General features: G+C 36.5%; 1 protein-coding gene and 1 non-coding gene across 14 annotated transcripts in view; one reads left to right on the forward strand and one right to left on the reverse strand.

Annotated features, from left to right (window-relative positions):
* FAM13B (family with sequence similarity 13 member B) overlaps nt 1-12,217 on the reverse strand; it is a 100,608-nt gene that overhangs the window by 8,102 nt on the left and 80,289 nt on the right. For all 13 annotated transcript variants that reach the window (XM_061151361.1, XM_061151372.1, XM_061151368.1 and 10 more), the window contains 6 exons: nt 11,069-11,117; nt 10,511-10,658; nt 6,118-6,328; nt 5,411-5,540; nt 4,060-4,141; nt 2,211-2,440 (listed from right to left, as the gene is read on the reverse strand). In XM_061151361.1, coding sequence (XP_061007344.1) covers nt 2,211-2,440; nt 4,060-4,141; nt 5,411-5,540; nt 6,118-6,328; nt 10,511-10,658; nt 11,069-11,117 — 850 coding nt within the window. The remainder of the gene's footprint in view (nt 1-2,210; nt 2,441-4,059; nt 4,142-5,410; nt 5,541-6,117; nt 6,329-10,510; nt 10,659-11,068; nt 11,118-12,217) is intronic.
* LOC133063065 (U4 spliceosomal RNA) lies at nt 11,620-11,753 on the forward strand. Its single transcript, XR_009694360.1, has one exon. It is a non-coding gene; the product is annotated as a U4 spliceosomal RNA (small nuclear RNA).

A 12,217-nucleotide genomic window follows, 5' to 3' on the forward strand; every position in this document is an offset into this window, starting at 1 on the left:
GTAACTAGGTACCAATCCCTTTGGTGGTTTGATTTATATTTTATCTGAATAAGTTATGAATACAAGAGCTTAGTGAACTTGGGTTAGTTACCTTCATTTTGTTCAATATCCTAATCTGTAAATGGGGATAACGTCACCTATCTCATAGGGCTTCCCTTGTGGCTCAGCTGAAAAAGAAACTGTCTGCAATGTGGAGACCAGGGTTCAATCCCTGGGTTGGGAATATACCCTGGAAAAGGGAAAGGTTACCCACTCCAGTATTCTGACCTAGACAATTCCAGGGACTGTATAGCCCATGGGGTCTCCAAGAGTCAGACACAACTGAGCGACTTTCACTTTCACCTATCTCATAGAATTCTAATGAGGACTAAACAAGTTAATACATTGTAAAGGCATTTACACAGTGCCTTCTCAGCACACAATAAACAAAATAAAGGCCTATTATCATTTAATTTTGCACATTATCTTTTTTTTCTCCATTTATTTTTATTAGTTGGAGGCTAATTACTTTACAATATTGTAGTGGTTTTTGCCATACATTGACATGAATCAGCCATGGATTTACATGTATTCCCCATCCCGATCCCCCCTCCCACCTCCCTCTCCATCCCATCCCTCTGGGTCTTCCCAGTGCACATAATCTTTTATTAGCATTATAATTTTGTTCTGTGTGAGCACATATTCAAAACGCATGCATACACAAGTATAGATCTTGGTATTTCTCCTAAACTATTAAGAAAATTTGGTACTAGTACAGTGGAAAGCTCCTGAAAAGAGCTCAACAATATCGATTTGTGACCCTATACTTCTACGCTATGATTTCTGCTCCCCTTCATCTGGATACATAAGATACTCTTCTGACATGTTTTAGTACTCCAGTGGTAGTAGGCAGGAGCCCCAAATTTATTTGCCCATAACCCCCTCTCCCTCTGTTCCATAGCATGATCTTTAACATACCAATGAACCAATGTTCCACAGACTATACTTTAATCCAAACAAACTCTCCAGTTACTCTCTGTTGTTGTTTAGTCGCTAAGCCATGTCTGACTCTCTTGCAACCCCATGGACTGTAGCCCACCAGGCTCCTCTGTCCATGGGATACTCCAGAATACTGGAGTGGGTTGCCAAGTCCTCCTCCACGGATTCTCCCCACCCAGGGATCAAACCCACGTCTCCTGCATTGCAAGCAGATTCTTTATCACTGAGCCACCAGGGGAGCCTTCCAGTTACTACCAGGAGTGGTTAAAACGACCCTGTTTACCACCAGAATGAAAATAAAAGGTAAAAAAAAAAAAAAAGAAAAGGTTAAAAAAAAAAATATTCAGAGGATATGTACTTTCTATAACAAGTATTTTATATTAAGTACATTCAGTAAAGGATAGCTGAGTGTAGACTTTGTAAAACACTGATTTCAACCTCAAGTTTGAATCTTAAACCTAGGAGAATGAATCTGAATAAAGTTAATCCAATCAAAATCATTTATAGGAAAGGGGGTGGGGAGGAGAGGAGGTTGGTATAACATAAAAGCAAAACCAAGAAAAACTGGGGAGGGCAATGACTAGAATTTCTAAGCCAGCTCTGTTTAAAGGGAGAAAGACTAATATTGAGACCATGAGGTGTACTCTGTTGTCGAGAGGGCTGCACATCAGGATTCATCACTACCTGACAAAAGTTCACCTGAAGCAATCTACCTCTGCACTCTTTCAGCAAACTTCAACTGATAAATGATCTTGGGTGCCAAGTGCCTTGGCCAGGACTGCCCTAAGCATAGGTTATACTGAATAATGGTTCATCACGAAAACGCATTGTTAGTCCTCATAGCCATATTGTGTTATTTAATGGGCATAATCACAGTCACATGGCTACTGAAGGGATTCACTGGAAGAATGCACAGTCAGGAACTGGCATAAGCTAAGAGTTTATTACATGCAACTACTAAGATACAAGGCCAAGATTCAAACTCAGGTATATCAAACACACTCATCTTGCTAACTGCTTCCAATATAAGTGAACAGATCACATTCAAGTTTTCTTAGTTTTATTATTGTGACTCAGGCACTTCTGTTGTGCTGATAAAAACATTTTTCTTAACTGAAAACTTGTCAACTCAGGGCAGCAGATTACCTAGACATCATTATGCCTCTATCATAATTATTTTATTTCAGTGATTCTAAAGGCTAGTCTGGGCAAAAACCATAGTTCAAGATTACTTTGATATCTTCTGGAAGACACCTCTCGACACGTTTTTCTTTCAGTCTTTTCAGAATAAGTTCAAGTGTTGCTTCCTTAGATGGCTTCTTCTCCTTGTGAATGACCTTGGAGTCATCTTCATATTCTTCATCTTCATGGTCTAGAGAAGAGCCAAAGCTTTTTGGAAGAGTGTTACTACGTGGACGTGTCTGAGGTACAAATTCTCCATCAGAGGTTTTGTGTTTTGCATCTACATTTTAAAAGAGGATAAATCAGTACTACTGATTTTAACTAAAATGCAACTAAATTAAAAGAAACGCAAGACATACAAGAAGAAAGTATACATCGACAACACATAGGCTCAGGTATTTCAAGGTCACATGAAATATTTATATTATATATATACAACAGGAGAACTGTACGATTTTTCTTTCAACCAATATTCATAGAATGCCTACTAGAGTAAAATGCTCTGATGAACATAACAGCAGTAAACAAACAGACATGGTCTCTGTTGTCATACATTCAGGAAATAAAAAAAAGTAAGTAATCAGATTCATAAAATAATTTCAGTTAGTGCTAAGTGCTATAAAGAAGATAAAATAGAATGATGTCACAATGTTAAAGTGACAAGCTTTTTGAAAGAGCAACTCCTTTGGATGGAACTGACAAAGAAGGCCTTTCTGATATGGTGACACCCTAGCTGAACATGGAATAAAAAGGGACTAACCTAGGATAGAAGATTTAGGTGAAGAACATTTCTCCTTAGTTGAGGCAACAGTCAAGTCAATGTTCCTAAACCATGACATATTTAAAAAAACAGCAAATAAGGAAAAGTGATAAAATGGGGGAAAGGGCAGAGTATAGAAAGCCCTGAAAGCCAGCAAAGGGTTTGAACTTTGCTCTAAGTGGAAAAGGAAGCCCACTGAAGAGTTATAAAAAAGATAGTACATAGTTTTTTTAATTAAAAATAATTCTGGATGCAGAGAATGCACTTACTGTAGGACAGTGAGAATGAAAGAAAACTGGGAAATTAGGAGGCTAATATTTTAATGACACTCATTAGTAATACAATCAAAGTAGTGATTTTCACTGATGGTTGGAAACTGGTGTTAAATGAGAAAATTTTTTATAGAATTTATAAAGGAAAATTATAAATAAGTAGGAGAACTTACTTAACCACAAGAATGTAAATAAACTCAAGTGACAACAGGGACTCTGTCTTGTTCACTGCTACAACCTGAGATGTTTTCAATAACTTGGTACTTACAGACATTAAAATTTTTGTTTTATAAATTCAAATGAGTAAACCAAATGTGATGCTCCAACTTATACACCCACACTTGGTACAGATAATTCTTTAAGTATTAACAATTATTAAAAAGCATGTTCACTGAATACCCACAAAGTAAATGTTTCTTAGCAACTGCTATACTGGGCTGACACCCAGTAACACAAGACCCAGTTTTTTATTCAACATAACTTACAATTTAGCCTTTGTAGTATAAATGATTGATGATTAGATAGTCTTAGATGAAATACCCATCAAAAATTCTTAATACCTACCCAAATTCAAAACTGCTTAATATTTGAAATATTCAAATAAACTTCACAATACAATACCACCTATGACTATATCATCTAGAGCATCCATCAAAAGGCTATTACTAATAAACGAAGAGGAAAGATATTTCGAAGAAAACAATACAGTATTTCAACTTTGATTATAACTAATAAAAGAACAAGAGAACTTTTATTTTGCCAGTGTTCAAGATTTAAAGTTATCAAAAATTGTAACTATAATGCTCAGATATTATTATAAATAATATTTTAAAATGCAATTATATTGAAAAATGGCCCATTTTATACCTTTAATTTGCTTTCGCAGTTTGGTGAGCTCTGTCATCCATTTTAATACCTTTGGATTGGCTGCTATATCACTGTAGGAGGGCTGAAAAATTAGAAAAACAGAATCACAGATTACGCACTCATCAACCCCCGTCTGTGCTAAGTCCCTCTCTGGGAACTGCCTTTGACTACATGACCTGCCTGACCCAAGGTTACAACCCCCTCCTCTGGAGCAGCTCACATCCATGACTGGTTATATAGGATTAAAAAAGCCTGGCTTCTTCATCTTAATTCAGTCAATCCTGAATCATCTTAACTCGGCCATCCAAGCTTGAAACACTGTGGAATCAGGCTGAGGCCATGAATGCAACTGTATCCCAGGTCTACATTCTCCTCTCAACCATGCTGCCTTACTCCTTACAGCTGCAATTCTCCCTAACACTCCCTTGAAATGGCATGCACTGAAATCTCTGTCTCAGAATGCTTCCCAGATAATCCAACCTACAACTCTACGACTATAAATCTACTCACAGACTGACACTGTTCCTTCATAAATATAATGTTTTTAAGAAACTTTTTAATACCTCAGTAAAATTAATAAATGAGATTCTAAAAAAAAAAGAAATAATCATTAAAATCTTTGTGGGTATGCAAAATGGGGTTGTTATTATTGTTGGGGTGTTTTTTTTTGGTTTTTTTGCAGCACGCAGTGTGGCATGCAGGATCTTAGTCCCCTAACCAGGAACTGAACCCTCACCCCCTGCATGGAAGTATGGAGTCTTGACCACTGGACTGCCAGGGAAGTCCCAAAGGTTATTTTAATTTCTGCTCAAATAGTATTTGACAGTGTTCACAGCAGAGATTTCACTCAATCTTCATTTATCTTACTTTAAGTAAGATATTGAGATATTAAGTAAAGATATTAAGTAAGATATTAAGTAAAGCTCTCTCAGAGAATGGTCTAGCACCTGGCAGAAAGCAGATCTGACTAAGCATCTTCTGAGTTCAAGCATAAGACTTTTCCTACTTCACATGTTCTAACGATTAAATACCTTATCCCTTCACCCCCACCTCCCCTGGCTACCTGTGGTTTTTAAGGGAGCAGAAATAGCACTAATATAATTTGTCAATGTAAAGTATTTGCCTTAAAATTCAACAAGCTCCTTTCCAACAGAAATATAAAAATTCAGTGGTACAATGGCAAGAACACTGGTCCGGAATCAGAAACCTAAGGAACTATATGATCTCAGATCTATATGAGTGCTACTTTTCTGGACATCTTAGATTAGTTCTCTCTCCCAGGAAAGAGATGGGAGGATGTCCTCTAAGTTCCAACAGATCTACTTTACAACAGACAGTGCTACAAACTTACTTTGCCATTTCTTTCCCTTTCAAATTGTTCCTCAAATTGTCTGATTTTTTTCTGAAGTTTCTTGACTAATTGATATGGTGTTCTGTCTTCTCTTTTTTCATCTTTTGAACTAAAGGATGATCTTCGAATCCTGAATTAAAACAAGAGATGAAAAAAAAGAGGTAAACACTGTTAGTTAAATTTTCAAATTATCAACACCATCTCTCCCATCACCCTGATAAAACATCATACTATTATCAAGAAGTAAATTTTTTAAGTGCAATTAAACCCCTAACACTGAAGGACAGGTGGTAAAAAGAAACTTGAACCAAGCTAGAGACCACAAAAAGCTAACACAGTAGCAATGAAAACAATCTGGAATTATTCAAAAGGCCCTTGGTCAAATGCAGAAAAGAAACAAAAACACCAAGCAGCTTAGAGCTCTTTTGATGTTCAAACTACAAAGGAAACGTTTTAACTTTCAGGATCAATTTCAGTCATGAATGAAAAAATAAATACATCATGGAAAGATGTCTATTAGAGAGCAGACCTTAATAGATGCTCAATGAACTCAGAATTTAGGGGCACTCAAAATAATAAACCACAAAAGCATGCTTCATGAAATTGGGACAAAAGCTCTTAATTATAGGCCTAGAGGATTAAAATCTCTCAAAGGACCTGGGTATGTGATAGGATTCACTGCCCATAAGAACATAAAAATCACTTACCTAGCAAAAGAAAGTGCTTTAGATGAGGAATCCAACATTTCCGGATCATGTAGGAAACGCTGGCTTTGCCCAAAATCTAAACTCCGATGTGATAATACTGGAGGACAGTCTTCTTCCAGGGGGTGATGATTCATTCTTCCAGCTTGTGGAGACAGCTGAGCTTCTCCAGACTCAGAGTCTTCCTGCCAAGACTTAAAAGCAGGAAACGGCTCTGGAAAACAAACACAAAGAATAGTACCATGGGTCTCTTGGTTCTGTATGAAAAAAAAGTCACACAGTATCAGCTATATGTTCTTTAAACCATATCATTCTGTAGTGGTTCATATAATATTCATGGGATCCTAGGATCTTCATATAGCCTACTACAGTTTAAAATTGTCTGAGCTTTACTTTTTACTTCAGTTCTAATTTCACATAAGGAGTTACACTTTAAATTTCTGAACCCAGTCACAAAGCAAGAAGGGACACTGTCAAGCTCTTCAAAATTATACTAAATGTTATTTTTCAAGTAGGGAAAAGTCTTCATTTAGAAACAGTAAACATTTAACAGTTCTTAATTGGAAATTTAACTGAGCCAAATGCTGCCAGATGAATAAATTGTCCCTCACTGTCAAGTGACTATGTTAAGAAGTGGAAGCTATTCCCCATGCTATTCAGAATACTCAGCAAATGGAGCTCTTGGACTCCAACAAAAGAACTGTTACATATATAAACAAGCAGCTAATTCACCTGACAATACCTGGACTCTAACATTAAACAGAGGTGGTTATTTTCTGCTACAGGATTCCTGTGTATAATACATATTTTAATAATTAAACCCAAAAGTATTAACAAGACAAAATTTAATAGCAGTACTCCTTAAGCACATTTATTTTATTGGAGCTATCCTGTAAGTTCTCAAATGAAGCTGTGTTGAGGTATCTGATGTCTCTGCACAAATAAGGCTTGATTACATACAGAACACATACAGATAAAACCCACAAATATACTCCAAATACAAAATTATCTTCAAGTATCCCTTGATTTGGGGAGAGGATCAGGACTTTTCCATCTTCAGATTAACTTAATATATGACTACAGTGTAAATTTTTGATGCTTTGGCTTTTAATAGCAAAAATGAGTTAAGTATTTTAGGATGCAAAAATTGGCTTGACAGTGTCAAAAAGCAAGAATGACGTTTTCTTTGTTTTCGCACAATACCTATGAACTGCTACTAATTTAGTTTAACTTTATGCCTTAGCAATTTAAAGCACTACATTTTTTCAGGATAATAAGAACATAATCAACTTAGTTTTTAAAGCCCAGATCAATCTGATAACTAAAAATTGGGTACATAGCGTGCAATCCCGTAATAAACCCAGCAATAAAGTGATTTTCAAAGCAACCCTTGTACCTGCTTCCCAGAAAATAAGTAACTGGTAATAAACATTTTATGAGAAATCTCCTGTTTTAAGAAAAGAGGGAACTAACAAAAAACAGTCTTTTCTGGGTATCATTTTTAACCCAGTTTTCCTAATATTTGGGGACAGCAGGAGAAGGGCTAATAAAAAGGCAAACAAAGTGAACCATAAAAAGGCAAAAAAGCTAAACTATGGTGAACCATACTTACCCTCCCCATCTCTCTGCAGATGCATTGTTTTGAAATCAATGAGGGGGAAAGTGATAGGGCATGACGCTAATAAAATGGAAAAAATGGCAAAAAATACTAAAGTGAACACACAGCACAGTCAGAACAAACCATACACATAACTAACACAAAGCCAAAGATACCAAAAACATTTCCCTAAAACCAGTTAGGCATTCTGCTCAAAAACTTTATTCAAAGAAATTACTACTAACCAAACTTTAAAAACAAACACAAACATACATTTCCATTTCAGCAAGCAAGGCAAAAAAATTAAAGTAGGGCTGTTCTATTAAAACTCAAACATAAAACTGAAGAAATGGAAACTTAATCAGATACTGTGGAAGCTTTTCAGTATAAACAATTTGACAGAAAAGTATCTCCCTTAGTTTGCTCTGTGAAAAGATTCTACTGTTATCCCATACAAGAGTCAGCAGGAAAGAATCTGAAGTAAAGATGTCCACTTCCATTAAAAACCAAGACCTTTGGATGGCTACAAATGCATACTGGTGGCAGACATGTGCTACCCACTCGCTAACTGCATTTTGCTGACTACCTACCCTTGGAACAATACAAGAAACCTAAACCCACATACTTGGGAAGAATGAGATGGTTCTCCATTTGAAGACACCCTACTTCCCTGTTAGGTCACTTCAAACGGGGTACATCGCTTCTTCCAAGGTATGCAGATCTAAAGTAATTTGGTTTCTTGAGGAAGACTATTATTTTAGAATATCCTAAACTCCCAGTTATGGAAAATCAGTCTCTGTATTGTGGGCACAAGTGGAAAGAACAACATGGTCTGCTAACAGCCACTCTCCCAAGCACATGCAGAGTTCATGGCTGAGAAGTTCACTCAGGTGTCGACTGCTGTTGGCTCTCTGAAAGTCACTGATCCGTATTCCTGGAAAAGCCAGCAGGAGGTCTATGTGGACTTGTCACAGCTGTTGAGCCAGGACAGCTCAGACACTGAAAATCAGGGATCAGGAGTACATAGTGACTTTCCCTTCCCTACCACCACAATCTGTAAATGGTGGATTCCAACAAGGCAACAAAAGAGAGCCTAGCATCAGGCTCCCTTTAGGGAAGCCCTCAGAAAGCTGAAGCTGGACAGAGAATGTCCTATCTCCTCAGACAATGGAAAACAAATGGTCTTCTATGGTTAAACAAGATCAGGACCCTCAGACCAAGGACTATAAAGGGCTATTTATCTACATCCTCCAAAAAGCAGCAGCATTAAATGCTGTCAGAAGCCCAGCTTCATCTTTCAGAGACTCCTTCCCTAACTTACAGCTCAAAGGATGCTCTGATGACCACCACTCCTTCTCAGTAACTACACCAGGATGAGTAACTTAAAGGGACATTTGATCTTCATTGCCACCAGAATGCTAACATATCCCTAACCCTGGGGAGCATCTTCGTAAACCCCAAACATCCTGAATAACCCAGAACAAAGTAAATGGAAGATAGCTTCCTGATTTAGTCTAAGTTATGACACATAATACACCACTGGGCATGCCAAACATTTAGACCAAAAAGGGAGGAGTGGGGGTTTAAAGACAACAGTAAAGACTAGCAGAATGACTTGGTTGGGGCTTTTAAAATATTGGTATAGACCTTAAAAATAAATAAAAATGCTCCAACTGTGATCAGGTGTGTAGACTTGAGGTGGCAAAAGGAGTACATGATATTGGCATTGCAATTCCTCGTTACTGCCACTGTATGCTATTGGCTAACTTGCCAAAGGTGAGATTACGAACGGATCGTCATTCAAGTGAACAAATATGTAACTTTAAGATTTCTGAGTGGTCTCCTTATCTCTTTACATAAGGAAAGGGTATGATCCAGAGGCCCCCCCGGACCCAAATATGCGTCTTATTTCTACTCCTCAACTGCAGCATTTTATTTGAAAGTTTACAAATACACAGCAAAGTTTTTAGAGAATTTTACAAAGGACATCCATATTTCAATCTCCTAGATTCTACTATTAACATTTTACTATACTTGCTTCATAACATTCCCATTCCATTAACCATCTTGTTTTCTTCATGGATTTCAAAGTGAACAGTAGATATTCATATACTCCTCATTAAACCCTTCTGCATGCCGATCATTCACTGAATCATTTGGTATTTATTTATAGCTTTTGCTCCTTTTGATTAAAAAAAAAACTTACATACAATGAAATGAAGGTCTTAAATACACATCTGCTGAGTTCTAACCCATGTGGTTTTGCCTTTTTAAGTTAAAATTAAAATTTTTCTCCTTTGTAAAACTTGTTAGGACCCTGCTCCCATTACCTTCAAAACCTAACAGAGATACAGGGACAGAGTACAATATTCACTTACAAATACCTCTGAAGATAATTTCTTTTTAAATGTATTTCTTTTGATTATAAAGAAAAGGTAGCTGTATTATAGGCTCTCTATTTAAAGTAGTGAATCCCTAAAACCTAACATACTGCACTTCCAAAAACTGGGAGATAGCACCTAGTTTAACAATTAACAAAAGCCTAGCCTTGATTTTATTTTCTTTATGTTTTAACATCCATCCTCAGAGCTAATGGATCAGATAAGAATTAATTCAAATGAGATAACTGTCCCATAATTTCATTAGCACATTTGAGTAAAATTATATGACTCACTCTTACATGAATCAAATAAAAACGAATAAGGTTGCTCAGAAAAGGGCAGTAATCTCATTACTGCCTTGGGTAATTTCAGTTACAAATAACATTATCAGAAAAATAATGTGTGTGGGTAAAATTACCTTCCCATTTATCACCATCAGAAACATTCTTCAGATCTAAATGTGGAATTTGGACACATGCTGCTTCCCCTTGAACACCAACACTTTGACTTCCTGGCACTTCTGATTCAGTGTTGGCATTCAAATCACATATCTTGCTACTAGAATCCTGTATTTTAAAATAAAGAATACATTTCACAAACAAGAAGCTTTTCACGCCCTATTTAAAAACAACCAGATTATGTTCTTCTGTGGTCCTCATTAGTTTATTGTGCCTACATAGGCAACTGTCCCATTACCACCATTCAAGACAAAGTTTGGATCCCAAACTGAGGAAATTGTTTTCATAAACAAGTTTCTTGCGATCAAAAGTGGCAAATTAGAAAACAAAAGCAAAAACAAACCAAAAACCAAAAGTGGCAAATCAAGTTGCTGCTTGATTGTAAAACAACTGGTAAGAGTATTTGCATTCAAATCTCCTTTAAACCTATTAAACCCAAGAGTCAAAAGCCAGATACAATAACTGGCAGATTAAACCTAGTCAAATTTTAAAGAACCATAAAGAAAAGTAGTTCTTACCAGAATCAAGTGTGACAATTTATCACTGTCAAATGACAAATATTCTTTCCTAAAAATCAAGTAAAGTTATTAGTCTTTTAAGAATAAATTGGTTACTATCACTGCATATTTCTTATCTTGATTCCTCTCTTCCTCATAGAGATAGCATTTACAGTGTGAGAAAAGCAAATAACACCTGCACATATGCCCGTTCTTTGGAGCCCTATATCTGAAAAACACACACTGCTGAAAATATCCAGAGAATCAGTTCATGTTCAGAAAAATTAAGTACATTCACCACTCCCTTACACATTCACTCCCCAAAATGAAAAGCACTTTAAAAGGAAAAATATAATCCACAATAAATAAAAAATAAAAGAAATTAATATACAATGGAAAAGATTTTATAGAATAAGTAATAGTTTTAACCAATTGACTTCATTCTTCCATACTCTGGGACATCTTTTTCCATTTAAAGATTTTTTTTAAAGGTATAACTATGTCCTAAATTTTAAATCTGATGGTATTCTATTACAATCAAAACAAAGTTACTACTTCTAAACCTCTCCTTCAGGTTTGCGCAGTGGCAGTATCGTAGCAAATGAGGTTTATCCGAGGTGCGATTATTGCTAATTGAAAACTAAACCTCTCCTTCTTCAAAACATAATGGTAACACATTAAAAGGAAATTTTATAAAATTTCAATTCATTTATTTCCCTATAAAAACTAATCCCTATCTAGAACAAGTGATAAAGCAACCTGTCACAAATCATCTCTACCTACTTGACCTCAACAGAATATCCAGTATCACAGTAGGTTATCAACATGCTGACTGGAGGAACGTTCTCCTCCCCAGACACTGTGCCAATACAATCTACAGTGACACTCAGAGGCGCTGCACCTCCCCCGCCATAAAACTGCACTCAGAAGACAGGCCTTGAGCTAAATGTGGCAAGTCAGCTCCTCATATATACATAATTACCTTGTCTGCGGAACATGGAAAACAAACTCAACTCCCCGGCAAACAAAGGCCCTCTTTTTCTCAGGAGTGGGAACAAATTGGGGAATGAGTTAAATTCTAGCCTAACAGATTGAAAGACCTAATCATCTAAATTTGAGAAACATGAGGGTTAAACAAGCAAAATGTAATCTACCTAACCGAGAAAATGT

The sequence above is a fragment of the Dama dama genome, chromosome 9 (genome assembly GCF_033118175.1).
Source record: "Dama dama isolate Ldn47 chromosome 9, ASM3311817v1, whole genome shotgun sequence".
Taxonomy (NCBI): Eukaryota; Metazoa; Chordata; class Mammalia; order Artiodactyla; family Cervidae; genus Dama; species Dama dama.